The following is a 21,259-nucleotide window of genomic DNA, read 5'->3' as shown; positions in this document are numbered from 1 at the left end:
TCCCTCTCTAGTATCCCTTTTATAGGTCTCTTCTCCTCCTATAATATCAATTTCATATATATACATATAACTCTGAAGTTTGATTCTTTCTTGAGTTCCAAAACCACATTTCCAACTGTCAGCTGAACATTTCCTTCACAATGTTCTGCCAGTACCTTACAAGATCTGTAACTCTGATTTGTATGTATTAGCAAAAAGAGCAGGGCAAAAAGTATGTTACTGTTTTAATATTCTCTTCAAAGAAATTTTCCAAACAAATTATTTTGACACACTTTATGTTCTTTTTTATGGATGGTGTTTTATAAATTTTATTTCACGTATGTAAAACATCAGGATCAGTTTGTCATATTTTCACTGCCAAAACTAAGCAGTTAGATTTTTGCCTTCATCCCCCATGTTATTCCACCTCCCTCTCCACCCTCCCACCGCTATACGTAAGCACACAAAATTTAAATGCTATAATATGCGTGAGGTTTGGGTTTTTCTTTGTTGCTACTGTTTCTGTTGGTAGTGGCTCAGTATATATTTATGAGGTAGAAGATAAAGCTTGTGTTACTTTCCTCTTTGCAGGTCTTCATGCCTTGCGGAGAGTCTTAAGGAAACAGCCTAACCTCCCTGACAGCAAGATGGCTGGATTGGTGAAGATCACTCTGAAAGATTTCTTGAAGGGGATGAATGACATCAGACCCAGTGCCATGAGGGAGGTAGCAGTCGATGTCCCAAATGTAAGTCATTTGACCCTCATGCTCGCCACACTGTTTGACTTAAACTGTGAAAGAAACTAAGACCCCAAGGAAACTACCTTCCTAAGCTAACCATTAAAAAAATTTTTTAATCACAATTTTTATGGAGATAACTGTAGATTCAGTACAGTTCTAAGAACTACTTTAGGGAACTCCTGTGTAGCCTTTACCCAATTTCCCTCAATGGTAGCATCTTGCAAACTATAGTACAATATCATAAGCAGGATATTAATAGAATCATGGATCTTTTCCAGGTTTGCTCAGTGTTTCTTCTACTCATTTATGTGTATGTGTGTTTAGTTCTGTGCAGTTTTATTACATGTGAAGGTTTGTGTGTTTATCTCCAGAATCAAGATCCTGGGGAGTTCTGTCACCACAAGAATCCCTTGCTTTGCCTTTTCATAATCATACCCACCTTGTTCCTGCATCCATTTCTAAAATTCTGTCATTTCACAAATGTTAATATAAATGGAATTATACAGTATGCAGCTGTTTGGGATCAGTTTTTTTCACTTAGTATAATTCCCTGGAGATTCATCAAGTTGTTATATATCAATAGTTTGTTCGTGTGTTGTGCTGAGTAGTATTGCATGATACATGTGTACAGTACTTTGTTTAACCATTCACCAGTTGAGGTACATCTGCATTGTTTCCAGTTTGGGGCTATGTGAAGCTGCTGTGAACATTTTTCTGCAGGTATTGTGTAAATATAAGTTTTCATCTTTCTGGAACAAATCCCCAACAGTACAGTTACTGGGTTGTATACTAATTTCATGTTCACTTTTATAAGAAAATGTCAACTAGGCTAATTTTAGAACAACAAAAATATCTTCTAGTTATGATACTTTCTACTAATGATGCTTGATGTTTCCTTGGGTTTCTTTACACATGCTTCAGCATTGACCATTTCTGCAAACTTTCAGTCAGATCACCACGAAGGCAGTAGAAGTTACCTCTTATTGCGTGAACCACCTGTTATGTTATCCATGACACACATGGGCCTGATATTTGAGGGGGAAATGGCCTTATAGTTTTCTTTGAATGTACTAATATTTTGAGAAAATACTGAAACAAGCATTGGCAGTGTCTTCTGTATTATGTCAATGTGTATTTGGTTTGAAGTATCAAAAGAAGGCTATGATTTAAACTTATTTCACCATGGACCTTGTGGAGCAGAGACTTTCTGCATTTTGCAATGTAGATTGCAAAAAATGACCGCAAATTCTTCCCATCACTGTGTTTGCCCATTTTTACTGCACCCTGAAGTTTCTGCTGTAAAGACAAGGGGGTCAAGTTTTCTGTCCTTGAATCTGCACTTGGCAGTGTAACTTGCTTTGGCCAGTAGACTATTAGCAGCCATAATACAAGTAGGCTTGGAAGTGCGTAGGGCTTGTCTTCACTTGCTGGTCTTAGACCCTGCATTAACTTTCTTAAATCTGTAGTAACTTCCCGGAGGATGAGAGACTCTGTAGAGCAGAGATGAAATATCCTCATTCCGGCTGAGATCCCCTCATTCTAGTCATCACCAGTTGTTAGACATGTGATGCCATGCTAGACTATTGTACCCAGTTGAAGTTTGCCCCAACCAGAAGAAACCACCCAGTTAACACTCAGAATTGTCAAAAATAATTGTTTTGAGCCACTAAATTTTATGGTAGTTAGCAAAGGCTAAGTGAAGCAGGCACTTTGATTTTTATAGAACACATTTGTTTTCAGGCTAGGAAATGGTTCCTTGGAGATAAGAACATTCCCATGAACTAGCTGCTATCAGGTTGATGCAAAAGTAATTGCGGTTTTTGTATTGATGAACTTTGCAGTTTGATATTGGAATACATTCTTTAAATGTGGTTATGTTATACATCATTTTAATGCACATTTCTTAATTTTTTTTGCTAATGAGTTATTACTTGCTGTTTATTTCATATTTATTTTAGACTATGGAAGTGATGTTAGACAGAAAGCAAATTCCAGCAATTCTCTTATTCGAGTTCAACATGTGTCGTATAATAGCGGAAGCAACTCGCACCGTCAGCAATGCATTTGGCCCAGGAATTGCTAATGACCGTACAGTGCCGCAGTGGTTGAAGAAAATTTGCAAAGGAGACAAGAGCCTTGAAAATGAGGAGCATAGTGGTCAGCCATCAGGAATCACAATGACAAGTGAGAAACATTGTCAAAGCTGACCCTCTTACAGCTATGTAGGACGTTGCCAAAGAACTCAACATCATCCATTCTACAGTTGTTTGGCATTTCAGGCAAATTGGAAAGGTGAAACGTTCGATAAGTGGGTGCCTCATGAGCTGACTGAAAGTCAAAAAGATTGTTGTTTTGAAGTGTCGTCTACTTTTATCCTATGCAGCAACAACAGTGAACCATTTCTCAATTGCATCGTGAAGTGCAATGAAAAGTAGATTTTATATGACAGCCAGCAACGACCAGCTCAGTGGTTGGACCAAGAAGAAGCTCCAATGCCAAACTTGCACCTAAAAAAGGTCATGGTCACTGTTTGATGGTCTGCTGCCTGTTTGATCGACTACAGCTTTCTGAACTGTGGTAAAACCATTACACTGGAGAAGTATTCTCACCAAATGGATGATGTATGCCAAAAGCTGCAGTGCCTGCAGCCGGTATGGGTCAACAGAAAGGGTGCAATTCTTCTCCACTACAACGCCTGACTGCATGTCAGAGAACCAGTGCTTCAAAAGTTGAATGAATTGCCCTACAAAGTTTTGCCTACTCCACCATATATTCACCTGCTCTCTCGCCAACTGACTGCTTCTTCAAGCATCTCTGCAACTTTTTGCAGGGAAATGTTTTCCAAGAGTTCATTGAATCTCAAAGCATGGAGTTTTACACTACAGAAACAAACAAACTTAATAATATATTTCTCATTGGCAAAAATGTGTTGATGGTAATGGTTCCTATTTTGATTAATGGAGATGTGTTTGAGCCTAGTTATAAATGATTTTAATATTCATGGTCTGAAACCGCAATTACATTTGCACCAACTAATAGTTTAGGCTGCCTAATGTGATTGTGAATTCTTTTTGAAACATTTTCAGATTTATTATTGAAAGCTCATCTTTGGGTTTTTTTTTCAGAAGCTTCATAGGATATACTAATTGAGTATGAATAATTTGACAAATGGAGTTATAGAATAAAGAATACTTGATGTTGAGTTAGTAGAAGCATTTCATTTCTTTGGAACTTATGGTCTAAAGTTTGGGGACATCGATTGATATGAATGCTTTTGTTTGCAATATTTATATTTTATTGGTTACCATTGCATAATATGTCAGGTAGATGCCTAATCATCAAACACCATGTGTGAAAATTTCAGGAGATAGGGTTATAACCAACTATACCATCCCAAGACATTTTAGTGATTAAAAAAGTTTAGAAACTAAAGAAACATGTAGTAGGCTTTTAAACTTAGTTACTGCCAGTGGAGAATGTTTAAACAATGGCTGTCCACTCTTAGAATTGCTGAACTGATTAATTCATCACAGGAACTAGTACTACAACTGCATTTTTAATTGCTCTAATGTAAGAATTTTTTCCTTTATTTTCTTTTGATACAGTATTTACAATCCATGGATTTGTGCCATTTTCCATTTGGCATTTTATTACTTGGCCTAGAGCCATGGTGTACTATGATGTTACTCATGCGCTCCAGAGTGATTAGCCTTGGTCAGGGTACTTTGTTACATTGTTTTTCATGCTCACTTCAGATTGTAAAAGTTTTCCTGAGAAGTCAACATTTCTATAACTGGATTCCTAAATTTGACTCTTCTGATTTCTGGCTATTACACCAACAGAAATATCTACAAGTTATTTCTGCAGAAAGTTTAATACTTATTTTGCTATAGAAAACCTGTTTTGTTTTGTTTTTTTTTAAGAAAACCCGTTTTAAGTAGCTCATTAACTGCAAACTTTTTTTAAATAATAAATTGAGTATTCAGCATCTTTTGAGAAAAGATTTTAGTTTGTGAAATCAAACCTTCTAAATCATACTTGCTAAAGTTTGAAAGAAATGTCTTAAGGTGGCAATGTTGCCAGTTATAATGCATTATTAATTTCAGGAGAGCACAAGTGTTAGCCACTTACTTTAATGTTTCCTTTTTTTGGATATGCTGAGTTGGTGACTATAGCAATTGATGTATTAAAAGTCAAATGTATTTTACATTTAATTGATGATAAATGTCAAGTATATTTCTTTACTGTAGGGATTCTTAGAATCTTTGAATATTGCTAATATGCATTGTGAGATTTCAGTTTTTCACACAGATAACTGTTAATACTGTATTATAGTAGATTTTTTAGAAATTTATAGATACTTTTCTGTACATAGATTCTTTACCATCTGAGCCACCAGGGAAGAAGCCCTCTAACATAGTTAATATAAAATATAATATTTATATTCTGCTTTTTTCACCTAAAGTTATATGATAAACATTTTACTCTAAACTTCTGGACAAACATCTTTTTTGTTGACAGCTTAATAAACTATTATGTTGATAAACTGTAATTGTTTTATTTTTCTTTTTTTCTCAAATATTAAGGGTTTTTTTCTGTTTTTTTCTCTTATGTTTTATAAGCATATTTGTCCATTTTTTGATTCCCAGAAGTAGAATTACCAGACTTAAATATATGGTTTTTAAAGTTTGTGACAAATATCATTAAGTTCTTTTTTTCCCCAGACTGTTCTGATTTTTAATTATGTAATAACATATGTAAAATTATGAAGTGCTTAAGGAAAATCTCATTTTCACTTTAGTTCTTTTTTTTTTTACTTTCCACTAGTAGTGTTTTTTGACTGAAAAGTTCTTTTGCAAGGAATAATACTGGATAAGTTTTAGATGAATAGAGATTTTAAAAAGAGTGAAAAATATCTGTCAGTTGTATATCTTCTCCTTCCTATAAAACCATTAAAAAGTTTTAGATACAGGGTATACGTGGATGGTTTTTTAATGGATTTTAAGTTCCATAAGAGCAGAGGGTCTTACTTTTTATTTTTGTCCTTAGTATTAATATTTAGCATCAGACTAGCACGTAATGGTGGAGAAGGCAATGGCACCCCACTCCAGTACTCTTGCCTGAAAAATCCCATGGACGGAGGAGCCTGGTAGGCTGCAGTCCATGGGGTCACTAAGAGTCGGACACGACTGAGCGACTTCACTTTCACTTTTCACTTTCATGCATTGGAGAAGGAAATGGCAACCCACTCCAGTGTTCTTGCCTGGAGAATCCCGGGGCGGGAGAGCCTGATGGGCTGCTGTCTGTGGGGTCACACAGAGTTGGACACGACTGAAGTGACTTAGCAGCAGCAGCAGCAGCAGCAGTGCATAATGGATGTCCAGTCAGTATTTGTTGAATAAATGAGTGAATAATTACAGTTTTCATGAAAAAAATATTACATGGTCAATTTCAGATATTTGAAGAATGTTTGCAAAAGAGTATCTAATCCTTCTTCTGTACCAAAGTATAATATAGGTCATTATTACCCTCATATATCATTCTTCAGATTTTTCATGTTTTATAAAGCAGCTGATTTCTTTAGTGAATTATAGCCATATTGTTAGTGAATTTAACACTTTTGGAATACAGATGCCTATAATAGTGCTAAGCCTGTCCATTCTGGAAGGATACATAGTAATCCTTTATATTTAATGTAGAACATGTTGCTTTCTTGATCTGTCATTAAACATTCTTACTTTATTAAGGTAAACAAAATAGTGCTTTTAAGGAGTATTTATACTAATACATTATTATTGCAGTAAGTCATTATAAATACATCATAGCAATCATCACTGATAAGTGATATTCTTAATGAAATATATGCAGGTTAGTTCTATCACTTTTGTAATTCATATGTGTATCTTAACACCCTCCCCTTCCCCCTGTTTTATCTTAGGTAGTTTAGGTTATCCCTTATTATTTATAAATAATCTATCTGTATGCTTCTGATATTACCTTTGGATTGCAGTTTTCAGAATTTGGACCTTTGGTTTAGAATAAGCCAAAAACCAGTTAAAAACAGAACTCTATTCTGGTGTGAACCCAGTGTTGTAAAGTGAACTGTAACAGAGCATCGATACTAACTGTATAACCCCAAACCCATTTGCAGTCTTTAATCCAGGTTAAATATAGAGGTAGTTGGTGGTCAAATTGAATGTCTGCCAAATGTCATTAGTTAAATAAACATTCCTCAGTTATGGACTTCCCTGATAGCTCAGTTGGTAAAGAATCTGGCTGCAATGCAGGAGAGCCTGGTTCAATTCCTGGGTTGGGAAGATCCACCTGGAGAAGGAATAGGCTAACCACACCAGTATTCCTGGCTTCCCTGGTGGCTCACCTGGTAAAGAATCCGTCCTCAAAGCAGGAGCCCTGGGTTGGGAAGATCCCCTGGAGAAGGGAAAGGCTACCAACTCCAGTATTCTGGCCTGGAGAATCCCATAGACTGTTTAGTTCATGGGGTCACAAAGAGTCGGACACAACTGAGTGACTTTCACTGTTACCCGTGTTTTAAAAACTAGCAGACTTCTTTATTATATGAATAATCAAAAGGTTGTTTACTAATTACATATTCAAATGTTGCTGCTGTATTTTTCATTTGATGCTTTTTTCAAGATGAGACTAGAACATCAGAATATGACAAGTGAATTGATTTCCTAGGATGAGCTCACAAGCATTATTCTTCTGTTGCAGAGATTGAATCAAATAGTTTAATTGACCATATTTACATTTCATTCTTCTTATATCCTCAGGATAATTAGGAATTTGATTTTCTGCTTTTTAAAACAGTACTATATTCTATATTTTTTATTTCTTACAAACACGAAGGATTGAGTGTTTCTATGATGCTTTACTAAATAGCACATTGCTTTCTTTTGGAATAGATAGTACAACCTGTGGACACTGTATTAACTCCATATTGGTTCTTGGCAGGGCTTTGGGATTTGTTTTCTTTTGATTTTGCTTCTTGTCTAGACAGAAGAGTGTCTTCTGTCACTTCCAAGATCCTAGTCTTCCCTGCCAACTTCTCTTGTGCATTTTTATAGTTTTAAGTAATAGCAATTGAATGGGAAAACACATTTAAGAGAGTCGATTAATTTTTTTTTTTTGGCCCACACAGATTTTTTTTTTTCCATTTATTTTTATTAGTTGGATGCTAATTACTTTACAGAGAGTCGATTACTTTTAACTAGGAAATACTCTGTGCCAAAATCACAATTGTAGTTTTAACATTATTAGCTATTGTAGAAGTTCAGCTCTTTCATTCCACTTTTCTTTTTCTACTGTACTTTTCTCAGGGTTCTATAGGGGGAGAAATGAGTGGAAGGATCACTAATTTCCATTCTCAGCTCTGATCCCAGTTAACGTTAATGAAATTGAATGTTTTTCGTTCAGTTTGTAGAGAACTCTTAATTTGCAGTTTCTGATAGGTGTCTCCTTATAAATAATGTTGAGGTTGTCCTAGAAGGATATGCCACACTTGTATATATAGTTGATCAGTATTCAGTATAATAAGCACAGCTCATTTTGTTGTGTTTCACTTTATTGCGATTCACGGATACTGTGTTTTTTCAAATTGAAGGTTTGTGGCAACTCTGACAAGCAAGTCTACTGGAGCCATATTTCTAACAGCATTTTCTCACTTTATGTCTTACTTTATGTCTCTGTTACATTTTGGTACTTCCTACTGTATTTCAGACTTTTTCATCATTATTATATTTTTAGGGTGAGCTTTGATCAGTGACATTTGATGCTACTCTTATATCAAATAATTATTTTAGGGTCCAAAAAATGCCCCCATATAAGATGGTGAACTTAGCTGATAATTGCTGTGTATGTTCTGACTACTTTAATGGACTAGCCGTTAACCTATGTTGCCTCCCCTCCTTTGGCTTCTTTATTCTCTGAGACACAACAGTATTGAATTTATGTCAATTAATAACCTACAGTGGCCTCTCAGTGTTCAAGTGAAAGGAAGAGTCACATCTCTCACTTTCAGTCAAAAGCTAGAAATGATTAAGCTTAGTGAGGAAGGCATGTCAAAACCCAAGATAAGCCACTAAAAAAGCTAGGGTCCATTTGCTGTATGATACAGGGAGCTCAACCCAGTGCTCTGTGACAACCTATGGGGTGGGATGGGGTGGGAGGTGGGAAGGAGGTTCAAGAGGTAGGGGACATGTATACCTGTGGCTGACTTGTGTACATGTATGGCAGAAACCAACACATCGTTGTAAAGCAATTATCCTCCAATTAAAAATAATTTTGATTTTAAAGCTAAAGCTCTTGTGCTAGACAGTTAGCCAAATTGTGAATGCAAAGGAAAAGTTCTTGGGGAGGGGGGCGGTTAAGTGCTACTCCAGTGAACACATGAATGATACAGAAAGTTTGCGTGGTCTGGATAGACGAACACACCAGCTACAGGATTCCCTTAAGCCAAAGCTTAATCCAGAGCAAGGCCCTAACTCTCTTTAGTTCCATTAAGGGTGGGATAGGTGAGGATGCTGCAGAAGAAAAGTTTGAAGCTAGCAGTTGTTGATTCATGATGTTTAAGGGAAGAAACCCTCTCAATATCATACAAGTATAAGATGAAACAGCAAGTGCTGATGTAGATGATGCAACAAGTTATCCAGAAGATCTCGCTAAGAAAATTTAATGAAGGTGGCTACAGTAAACAATGAAACAGATTTTTCTTTGTAGACAAAACAGCCTTATATTGGAAGAAGATGTCATTTAAGACTCTTAATAGCTGTAGAGGATTTGTTAGTGCCTGGCTTTAAAGTTTTGAAGGACAGTCTGACTCTCTTGTTAGTGGCTAATGCAGTTAGTGACTTTAAGTTGAAGCCAGTGCTCATTTACCATTCCAAAAATCCTAGGACCCTTAAAAATGATGCTTAATCTACTCTGCCTGTGCTCTATAAATGAACAACAAAGCCCGGATGACAATACATCTGTTTACAACAAGGATTTCTGAATATTTTAAGCCCGCTATTGAGACCTAAAACTCAGGGAAAAAAAAAGATTCCTTTCAAAATGTTAGTGCTCATTGACAATGCACCTGTTCATTGAAGAGGTATGATGGAGATAAACAACAAGATCTATATTGTTTTCATGCCTGCTAACAACATCCATTCTGCAACCCATGATTCAAGGTGTTATTTTGACTTTCAAGTGTTATTATTTAAGAAATTCATTTTGTAAGGATATAGCTGTTATAGATAGTGATTCCTTTGATGAATCTGGGCAAAGTTAATTGAAAATCATATAAAAAGGATTCACCATTCTAGATGTGGGTCTGCCATTAAAAACATTCATGATTCACAGAAAGAGGTCAAAATACCACCATTCCCATCATCAAAATACCACAGGAGTTTGGAAGAAGTTGATTCTAACCCTTGTGGATGACTTTGAGCTATTTAAGACTTCAGTGGAGGAAGTAACTGCAGATATAACAGAAATAGCAAGAGAACTGGAATTCAAAGTGGAGCCTTAAGATGTGACTAAATTGCAGCAATCTCATGATAAACCTTGAGTGAATGAGGAATTGCTTCTTACGGATGAGCAAAAAAAAATGGTTTCTTAAGATGGAATCCACCCCTAGTGAAGATGCTATGAAGATTATTGAAATGACAACAAAGAATTTAGAACATTACCTAAACTTAGTTGATAAAGCAGTGGCAGGGTTTGAGAAGATTGACTCCAGTTTTGAATTCTACTGTAGTTAAAATGTAAACAAACATTACATACTACAGAAAATTTGTTTGTGAAAGGAAGAGTCGATTGATGTGATACACTTCACTGTTGTCTTAAGAAATTGCCATAGCAACTCCAGCCTTCAGCAGCCACCACCTTGGTCAGTCAGCAGTCATCAGCATCAAGGCAGGATGGTCCCAACAGCAAAAGATTATGACTCATGGAGTGCTCAGATGATGATTAACCTTTTTTTAGCAATAAAGTATTTTTTAGTTAAGGTATGTACATTTTTTTTTAGACATAATACTATTGCACTCTCAATGGACTACAGTATAATGTACACATAACTTTCATACGCACTGGGAAAGAAATCTGTGTAACTCACTCTGTTGCTATATTCACTTTATTGAGGTGGTCTTGAACGAAACCTACGTTATCTCTGAGGACTGCCTATAAATACTTGAAGTGTTGTGCTTAGTCGCTCAGTTGTGGCCGACTCTTTGCAACCCCATGGACTGTAGCCCACCAGGCTCCTCTGTCTATAGCAATTCTCCAGGCAATAATACTGGAGTGGGTTGCCATGCCTCCTCCAGGTAAAGTGAAGTGAAAGTTGCTCATTTGTGTCCGACTTTCCAACCCCATGGACTGAAATTCTCCAGGCCAGAATATTGGAGTGGGTAGCCTTTCTCTTCTCCAAGGGATCTTCCCAACCCAAGAATCAAACCCAGGTCTCCTGCATGTGGACTGATTCTTTCTCAGCTGAGCCACCATGGAAGCCCAAGAATACTGGAGTCGGTGGCCTGTCCCTTCTCCAGCGGATCTTCCCATCCCAGGAACTGAACAGGGAATCTTCCCAATCCACGGATCAAACCTAGGTCTCCCTTATTGCATGTGGATTCTTTACCAGCTGAGCCACCAGGGAAGACCAAATACTTGATGAGTGTTTGCTAAAAACAGTTTCTCATTTACTGTAAAGGAAATCATTGGTAGGGTTATTGTGGTTGTTCTGTGGTACCACTTTTTCACTTACCTTATGCAGATATAGAGCAATTACACTACCCATCTGATCTTGCCCTTTTAATTCATTGGTCCCAACTATCTTAAAAGCCATCAGCATAACTACCTATTGATAATCTCTAAAATGAAGTCTAAGCTCTTTAGCTTATTCGTAACCTGACTCATGCCTTCTTCACCTTCATCTTACGTTGCTCTCTTCAACCATTTTGTATTTTTGCACGTTGCCCTTTGCCAGAAAAATTTCTGACCTCTGGTACTAAATATCTTGTAATTTGATTCTAAATACACACATGCAGATCTTGCACATATATGCCTTGTGGTTCTTTTGTCTTATTCATCTTTATATCCCCTCTGTTTGCAAATAGTACCAACTAAATTTTGTTGAATAACTGAATATTTTGTGAAGCATTTAGGCTTGTAGTGTTATTTTTCAGAAATATTTATTTTGCCTTTTTTGTATAAAAATACATGTAAATATATTTGGTAACAGCTTTATTGGGATATATTTCATGTATGAATCATTTGCTTATTTAAAGGGTACAGTTAGTGTGGTGTGTGCAGAGCAGGGGCCTGAAGAAATGGCTCACTGTTTACAACACACCCAACAGGAATTTGGGTTCATTGTGACAGAGGACACAAAATGTGTGGCCTTTCCGTGAACAAGTACCCAACACATGTCCCCCAGCACTTCCATGTGGCTTCTGGGCAGGAACAGTGGGACAGGGCTCAATATTGGAAGAAAAAGTACAGTATGTAATGGGGAAGCTTGCTACCTAGAGCTTGTCCAGTCCACACGTGGGTGGGCCATGATTAGTCTTATAAAGGCTTTGAGCCTCTCTTTTCAAGGAGAAATAAAAAAAGAAAAAGAGGTTCCAATTATATACCTTTCTGGAAAAGGCGAAGCTGTGGAGACAATAAAAAGATCAGTGGTTGTCAGGAGTTTGTGGAGAGATGAATATACAGGGTACAAAAGTTTTTATGAGCAGTGAAAATACTTTGAATGACATTATAACGATGGATACATGTCATTATGTGTGTGTGCTAAATTGCTTCAGTTGTCCAACTCTTTGTGACCCCATGGGCTATAGCCCACCAGGCTCCTCTGTCCATGGGATTCTTCAGGTGGAGTACTGGAGTGGGTTGTCATGCCCTTCTCCAGGGGATATTTCTGACCCAGGGATCAAACCCATGTCTCTTGAGTCTCCTGCCTTGGCAGCTGGGTCCTTTACCACTAGCACAAACTGGGAAGCCCATATATCATTATACTTTTGTCTAAATACATAGAACGTGCAATGCTATTCTCCTCATAAAAGTGAACTCTGAGTGAACTGAGGACCTTGGTGATTATGAAATGTCAATGCAGTTCATTCTTGGTTTAAAAAAAAAAAAAGTACCATTTTTGATAATGGTTATGCCTGTGAACTAAAATGGACTGAAATGGGTGAATTTAACTCAGATGACCATTATATCTACTACTGTGGGCAGGAATCCCTTAGAAGAAATGGAGTAGCCATCATAGTCAACAAGAGAGTCCGAAATGCAGTACTTGGATGCAATCTCAAAAACGACAGAATGATCTCTGTTCGTCTCTAAGGCAAACCATTCAATATCAATCCAAGCCTATGCTCCAACCAGTAACGCTGAAGAAGCTGAAGTTGAATGGTTCTATGAAGACCTACAAGACCTTTTAGAACTAACACCCCCCAAAAATGTCCTTTTCATTATAGGGGACTGGAATGCAAAAATAGGAAGTCAAGAAACACCTGGAGTAACAGGCAAATTTGGCCTTGGAGTACAGAATGAAGCAGGGCAAAGGCTAATAGAGTTTTGCCAAGAGAATTCACTGGTCATAGCAAACACCCTCGTCCAACAACACAGGAGAAGACTCTACACATGGACATCATCAGGTGGTCAACACCGAAATCAGATTGATTATATTCTTTGCAGCCAAAGATGGAGAAGTTCCATACTGTCAGCAAAAACAAGACTGGGAGCTGACTGTGGCTCAGATCATGAACTCCTTATTGCCAAATTCAGACTTAAACTGAAGAAAGTAGGGATAACCACTAGACCATTCAGGTATGACCTAAATCAAATCCCTTATGACTATACAGTGGAAGTGAGAAATAGATTTAAGGGACTAGATCTGATAGACAGCCTGATGAACTATGGACGGAGATTCGTGACATTGTACAAGAGACAGGGATCCAGATCATCCCCATGGAAAAGAAATGCAAAAAGGCAAAATGGTTGTCAGAGGAGGCCTTACAAATAGCTGTGAAATGAAGAGAAGTGAAAAAGCAAAGGAGAAAAGGAAAGATATTCCCATTTGAATGCAGAGTTCCAAAGAATACCCAGGAGAGATAAGAAAGCCTTCCTCCGTGATGAGTGCAAAGAAATAGAGGAAAACAACAGAATGGGAAAGACTAGAGATCTCTTCAAGAAAATTAGAGATACCAAGGGAACATTTCATGCAAAAATGGGCTCAATAAAGGACAGAAATGGTATGGACCTAACAGAAGCAGAAGATATTAAGAAGAGGTGGCAAGAATATACAGAAGAACTGTACAAAAAAGATCTTCATGACCCAGATAATCACCCAGATAAACTCACCTAGAGCCAGACATCCTGGAATGTGAAGTCAAGTGGGCCTTAGAAAGCATCACTACGAACAAAGCTAGTGGATGTTGATGGAATTCCAATTGAGCTATTTCAAATCCTAAAAGATGATGGTGGGAAAGTGCTGCACTCAATATGCCAGCAAATTTGGAAAACTCAGCAGTGGCCACGGGAGTGGAAAAGGTCAGTTTTCATTCCCATCCCAAAAAAAGGAAATGCCAAAGAATGCTCAAACTACACAATTGCAGTCATCTCACATGCTAGTAGAGTAATGCTCAAAATTCTCCAATCCAGGCTTCAGCAATACGTGAACCGAGAACTTCCAGATGTTCAAGCTGGTTTTAGAAAAGGCAGAGGAACCAGAGATCAGATTGCCAATATCTGCTGGATCATCGAAAGAGCAAGGGAGTTCCCAAAAAATATCTTATTTCTGCTTTATTGACTACGCCAAAGCCTTCGACTGTGTGGATCACAATAAACTGTGGAAAATTCTGAAAGAGATGGGAATACCAGACCACCTGACCTACCTCTTGAGAAACCTGTATGCAGGTCAGGAAACAACAGTTAGAACTGGACATGGAACAATAGACTGGTTCCAAATAGGAAAAGGAGTACGTCAAGGCTGTATATTGTCACCCTGCTTATTTAACTTATATGCAGAGTACATCATGAGAAACGCTGGGCTGGAAGAAGCACAAACTGGAATCAAGATTGCCGGGAGAAATATCAATAACCTCAGATATGCAGATGATACCACCCTTATGGCAGAAAGTGAAGAGGAACTAAAAAGCCTCTTGATGAAAGTGAAAGAGGAGAGTGAAAAAGTTGGCTTAAAGCTCCACATTCAGAAAACTAAGATCATGGCATCTGGTCCCATCACCTCATGGGAAATAGATAGGGAGACAGTGGAAACGGTCAGATTTTATTTTTTGGGGCTCCAAAATCACTGCAGATGGTGATTGCAGCCATGAAATTAACAGACACTTACTCCTTGGAAGGAAAGTTATGACCAACCTAGATAGCATATTAAAAAGCAGAGACACAGATGTATATAACATTTTTGGAACCTGTGGGAGAAGGCGAGGGTGAGATGATCTGAAAGAATAGCATCAAAACATGTATATTATCAAGTGTGATACAGATCGCCAGTCCAGGTTGGATGCATGAGACAAGTGCTCGGGCCTGGTGCATTGGGATGACCCAGAGGGATGGGATGGCGAGGGAGGTGGGAAGGGGGTTCAGGATGGGGAACACATGTAAATCCATGGCTGATTCATGTCAATGTATGGCAAAAACCACTACAATATTGTAAAATAATTAGCCTCCAACTAATAAAAATAAATGGAAAAAAAAAAAGAGAGACATTACTTTGCCAACAAAGGTCCGCCTGGTCAAGGCTATGGTTTTTCCAGTGGTCATGTATGGATGTGAGAGTTGGACTGTGAAGAAAGCTGAGTGCTGAAAAATTGATGCTTTTGAACTATGGTGTTGGAGAAGACTCTTGAGAGTCCCTTGGACTGCAGGGAGGTCCAACCAGTCCATCCTAAAGGAGATCAGTCCTGGGTGTTCATTGGAAGGACTGATGCTGAAGCTGAAACTCCAATACTTTGGCCACCTCATGCAAAGAGTTGACTCGTTGGAAAAGACCCTGATGCTGGGAGGGATTGGGGGCAGGAGGAGAAGGGGATGACAGAGGATGAGATAGCTGGATGGCATCACTGACTCAATGGGCATGAGTTTGAGTAGACTCTGGGAGTTGGTGATGGACAGGGAGGCCTGGCGTGCTGCGATTCATGGGGTTGCAAAGAGTTGGACACGACAGAGCGACTGAACTAAACTGATGCCTGTGAGGGAAGGGGTATTTGGGGAATTTCTGTACCTTTTCAGTTTTTTTGTAAACCTAAAACTGCTTAAGAAAAAAAGTACCCCCCACCCAAATTACACTCACTGTAGACATTTTTGGCAGAACTTTCATTTCACTTTAATATATGTATACATATTATATATGTGTGTGTGTTTGTTGGATTGTGATGTAAAATATATATTTTAGATCCAAAAAATTTGCAGGCCACTATAGTTATTTATTTTAGCAAATAAAAACAAATTAACGTCAAAAAAAGGGTCTAGTATATGCAAAGAGTTGTACAGCCATAATTACGTTAATTTTAGAATATTTTCACCATCCCCAAAGGAAACCCTGTACACTTTTCCCATCATCTCCCAACCTGTCCATTTCCTCAGCCTTAGGCAAGCACTTACCAATTTTATGTCTCTAGATTTGCTGTTTCTAGACATTTCATATAAATTATATCATAAAATATGTGGTTCTTTGTGGCTGACTTCTTTCATTTAACATAAAATTTTTAAGGTTCATCCGTATTGTGTCATGGATCACTACTTCATTCTTTCTTACTGCTGAATAACATTCTATTGCATGGATATTAACACATTTGATTTATCCATTCCTTAGTTGATAGACATTTGGATTGTATCTACATTTTGGCTCTCATGAATAAAGCTGCTAAGAACATTCAAACATTCATGTACAAATTTTTGTTTGAATACCTGTTTCCTTTTTTTTTTTACTTAATTTTGTTGGTGGATAATTACTTTATAATGTCATGATGGTTTTTTTTTTCAGCTATGCATATATATGTATTCTTTTTCAAATTATTTTCTTTTTTTTTTTCCATTTATTTTTATTAGTTGGAGGCTAATTACTTTACATCATTGCAGTGGTTTTTGTCATACATTGAAATGAATTAGCCATGGATTTACATGTATTCCCCATCCCGGTCCCCCCTCCCACCTCCCTCTCCACCCGATCCCTCTGGGTCTTCCCAGTGCACCAGGCCCGAGCACTTGTCTCATGCACCCAACCTGGGCTGGTGATCTGTTTCACCCTAGATAATATACATGTTTCGATGCTGTTCTCTTGAAACATCCCACCCTCGCCTTCTCCCAGAGTCCACAAGTCTGTTCTATACATCTGAGTCTCTTTTTCTGTTTTGCATATAGGGTTATCGTTACCATCTTTCTAAATTCCATATATATGCGTTAGTATACTGTAATGGTCTTTATCTTTCTGGCTTACTTCGCTCTGTATAATGGGCTCCAGTTTCATCCATCTCATTAGAACTGATTCAAATGAATTCTTTTTAATGGCTGAGTAATATTCCACGTTGTATATGTCCCACAGCTTCCTTATCCATTCATCTGCTGATGGGCATCTAGGTTGCTTCCATGTCCTGGCTATTATAAACAGTGCTGCGATGAACATTGGGGTGCACGTGTCTCTTTCAGATCTGGTTTCCTTGGTGTGTATGCCCAGAAGTGGGATTGCTGGGTCATGGCAGTTCTATTTCCAGCTGTCATGATGGTTTTTGCCATACATCAACTTGTATGGCCACAGGTATATATGTGTCCTCCCGTCCTGAATCCCCAACCCACCTCCTTCCCCACCCTATCCCTCTGGGTTGTCTCAGAGCACTAGCTTTGGGTGCCTTGCTTCATGCACTGAACTCTCACTGGTCATCTGTTTTACATATTGTAGTGTACATGTTTGTCTCAATGCTATTCTCTCAAATCACCCCACCCTCGCCTTCTCCTGCTCAGTCCAAAAGTCTGTTTTTTAACATCTGTGTCTCTTTTGCTGCCCTGCATGTAAGATCGTTCCTACCATCTTTATAAATTCCATATGTATGTGTTAATATACAGTATTTATATTTCTCTCTCTGACTTACTTCACTCTGTATATTAGGCTCCAGGTTCATCACCTCATTGGAACAGACTCAAATGTGTTCCTTTTCATAGCTGAGTAATATTTCATTGTTTATAGATATCACAACTTCCTTATCCATTCATCTACTGATGGACGTCTAGGTTGCTTCCCTGTCCTAGCTATTGTAAATAGTGCTGCAGTTAACATTGGGGTACATTTGTCTCTTTCAGTTCTGGTTTCCTTGGGGTGTATGCCCATCAGTGGGATTGCTGGATCCTGGTTTCAGTTCTTTGGGGTATATATCAAGTAGTGTTGTTGCTAGGTCCTTGGTAACCACTTATTTAACCTTTTGAAGAGCTGCCAAGCAGTTTTCTGAAGTGGCTGCACCACTGTTTTTACATCCTCAGCAGCAGTGTATGTTCCTACATTTGTATCTTTTTGAGTGTAGCTATTCTAGTGGGTGTGAAATGGTATCTTATTGTGGTTTTTGATTTATATTTTCTTTGTGGCTAATGATGTTGTGAAGCTTTTCATTTGCATATTGACCATTTGTATGTGTTCTCTTTAGCAAAATGTCTATTCAGGTTTTTTTGCCCTTTTTAAAATGTTTTTATTATTGATTTTATTAATATATGCAATTGATTTTATTGATTTTGATATTGATCAATTGATATTGATTTTATTAATATATACAATTGAGTTGTATATATACTAGATACAAGCCCTTTATTAGATATCTGCTATCAGGTGGTACAGTGGTAAAGAATTCACCTGCCAATGCAGGTGATACAAGTTTGATCCCTGGTCCAAAAGATCCAGAAGAAATGGCAACCCATTTCTGTCTTCTTGACTGAAAAACTCCATGGACAAAGGAGCCTGGTGAGCTACAGTTCATAGGGTCTCAGAGAGTCAGACACGAGTGAGCACTCACACGTCAGATATATGTGATAGCAGATATTTTCTCCCATTCAGTGAGACACCTCTTTTCTTGATAATGTTCTTTGCAGCATAAAAGTCTTTAATTTTTAGAAAATCCAGTCTCTCTCTTTTTTCTTTTGTTGTGTGTAGTTTTGATACCACATTTGAGGAAGTATTGCCAAATTGAAGGTCAGGAGGATTTACCATATAGTCTATTTTGAGAGCTTATACTTTTAGCATGCACATTTAGGTCTTTGGTTAATTTTTTTTTCCCCTTGAGTATGGTTAACTCTGCTCCTTTACATGTAACCATAGGACTATAGAAACTCCAACTATAGCTTGGAGTTATAACCATATGTGTTTTTTTTAAACAGTGGTAAAACGTGCATAACATGAATTTTACCGTTTTAACCAGTCTAAAGTGTATAATTTTGTGGCATTAAGTATATTCCCATTGCTGGGCACCCATCTCCACCATTTTTCTTTAGAACTCTTCCTCTTCCTGCACAGAAGCTCTGTACCCATTAGAGAGTAACTTTGTTTCCGCCCTCACTATTAAATGTGATGTTAGCCTTTTTTTTTTATCTTTTAAGATGTCCTTTACTAAGTCCCTTTCTATTCCTACTTTGCTGAGAGCTTTTTTTTTTTTTTAATTTGTGAATGGATGTTGAATTCTCTTGAATGCTTTTTCTGCTTCTGTTGAAATGCTCATATGGTATTTCTTAGTCTGTCAATATAACAAATTATGTTGAGTTTTTTTTTCACATTGAATTCTTCTTATATTCCTGGATGAACTCCACTCTGCTGTGATATAGTATCCTTTTTATATATTACTAGGTTCTATTTGCTAACATTTTGTTGAGAATTTTTGCATATATGTTCATGGGAGATACTGGTGTGTAATTTTCTGATAATGTTTTTGTCTGGTTTTGGTATTACGATAAGGCTGGCATTATAATGAGTTGGAAATGTTCTCTACTCACATATTTGTTGGAAGAAATTATGTAGAATTAGTATTGTTTCTCCCTCAAATGGTCTCTATTGAAACCATTTGGTCCTATTATTTTCTTTATTTGGAAGGATTAAGTTATATTTAGTTTTTTAGTAAACCTAAGATTATTCAGGTTATCTGTTTTTTATCTTGAGTGAGTTTTGATCATTTGTATCTTTTAAAAATTGGCTGATTTTGCCTTAATTTTCTGATTTATGGACATATAGTTATTTATAGTCTTCCTTATGATCTTTTAACTGTCTATGGGATCAGTAGTGATATTTTGTCTTTCATTTTTGATACTGGTAATTTATGTCTTCTCTTTTTTGCACAATCAGTCTGCCTGGAGGTCTAGCAATTTTATTGATTTTTTTTTTCCCCAATTACCAGTTTTTTGTTTTATTTTTCTGATTTTGATTTATTTCTGTACTCATCTTTATTATCTTCTTTTCCATCTGTATTCGGCTTAATTTGCTCTTCTTCCTTTAGTTTAAGGTGGGAGCTCTGGTTAATGAACTTATTTCTGTCTCTTCTAGGTCACTGTTCAGTGCTATAAATGATCATTAAGCATTGTTTTAGCTGCATCCCTGATATTTGATATGTTGTACTTTCATTTTCATTAGTTCAACGTATTTTTTATTTCCCTTGAAATGTCTTTAACTTAATATGGTCTACTTTTAAGTGGAGATATATCACATGTATAGTGCAAGAATCTTATAACAGTCTGCTTCTATTGCTCCCCTCCTGGCCTTTGTGCTATTGTCGTATATTTTGCTTTGAGTTCAGTTCAGTCGCTCAGTCAAGTCTGACTCTCTGCAACCTCATGGACTGCAGCATGCCAGGCCTCCGCCTGTTCATAACAAACTTCTGGAGTTTACTCAAACTCATGTCCCTTGAGTCAGTGATGCCATCCAACCATCTCATCCTCTGTCGTCCGCTTCTCCTCCCGCCTTCACTCTTTCCCAGCATCAGGGTCATTCAAATGAGTCAGTTCTTCACATCAGGTGGCCAAAGTATTGGAGTTTCACCGTCAGCATCAGTCCTTCCAGGGAATATTCAGAACTGATTTCCTTTAGGATGGACTGGTTGGATCTCCTTCTCTTCTAGGGACTCTCAAGAGTCTTCTCTAAAACCACAGTTCAAAAGCATCAATTCTTCAGCGCTCAGCTTTCTTTATAGTCCAACTCTCACATCCATATATGGCTACTGGAAAAACCATAGCCTTAACTAGACGGACTTTTGTTGGCAAGGTAATGTCTTTGCTTTTTAATACGCTGTCGAGGTTGGTCATAACTTTTCCTCCAAGTAGCAAGAGTCATTTAATTTCATTGCGGCAGTCACTGCAAATTGCGCCAGTCATCCAAATCTGCAGTGATTTTGGAGCCCCAAATAATAAAGTCTCTCACTCTTTCCCCATCTATTTGCCATGACGTGATAGGACCAGATGCCGTGATCTTAGTTTTCTGACTGTTGAGTTTTAAGCTAACTTTTTCACTCTCCTCTTTCGTTTTCATCGAGAGGCTCTTTAGTTCTTCACTTTCAGCC

General features: G+C 37.6%; 1 protein-coding gene and 1 non-coding gene across 7 annotated transcripts in view; both read left to right on the top strand.

Annotated features, from left to right (window-relative positions):
* Positions 1 to 21,259, top strand: part of AFG2A (AFG2 AAA ATPase homolog A) — a 325,935-nt gene that overhangs the window by 38,678 nt on the left and 265,998 nt on the right. For 5 of the 6 annotated variants that reach the window (XM_070474870.1, XM_070474873.1, XM_070474872.1 and 2 more), the window contains exon 10: positions 571 to 725. In XM_070474870.1, coding sequence (XP_070330971.1) covers positions 571 to 725 — 155 coding nt within the window. Of the gene's footprint in view, positions 1 to 570; positions 726 to 2,677; positions 5,272 to 21,259 lie in introns of those variants that run through there. The other variant, XM_020889504.2, reaches the window with a different exon arrangement.
* Positions 12,014 to 12,141, top strand: LOC139037906 (small nucleolar RNA SNORA11). The gene has a single exon (XR_011490855.1). It is a non-coding gene; the product is annotated as a small nucleolar RNA SNORA11 (small nucleolar RNA).

The sequence above is a fragment of the Odocoileus virginianus genome, chromosome 12 (assembly GCF_023699985.2).
Source record: "Odocoileus virginianus isolate 20LAN1187 ecotype Illinois chromosome 12, Ovbor_1.2, whole genome shotgun sequence".
Taxonomy (NCBI): Eukaryota; Metazoa; Chordata; class Mammalia; order Artiodactyla; family Cervidae; genus Odocoileus; species Odocoileus virginianus.
Note: the sequence above shows the minus strand (reverse complement) of the source record. Positions and strands in the feature narration are given on the sequence as shown.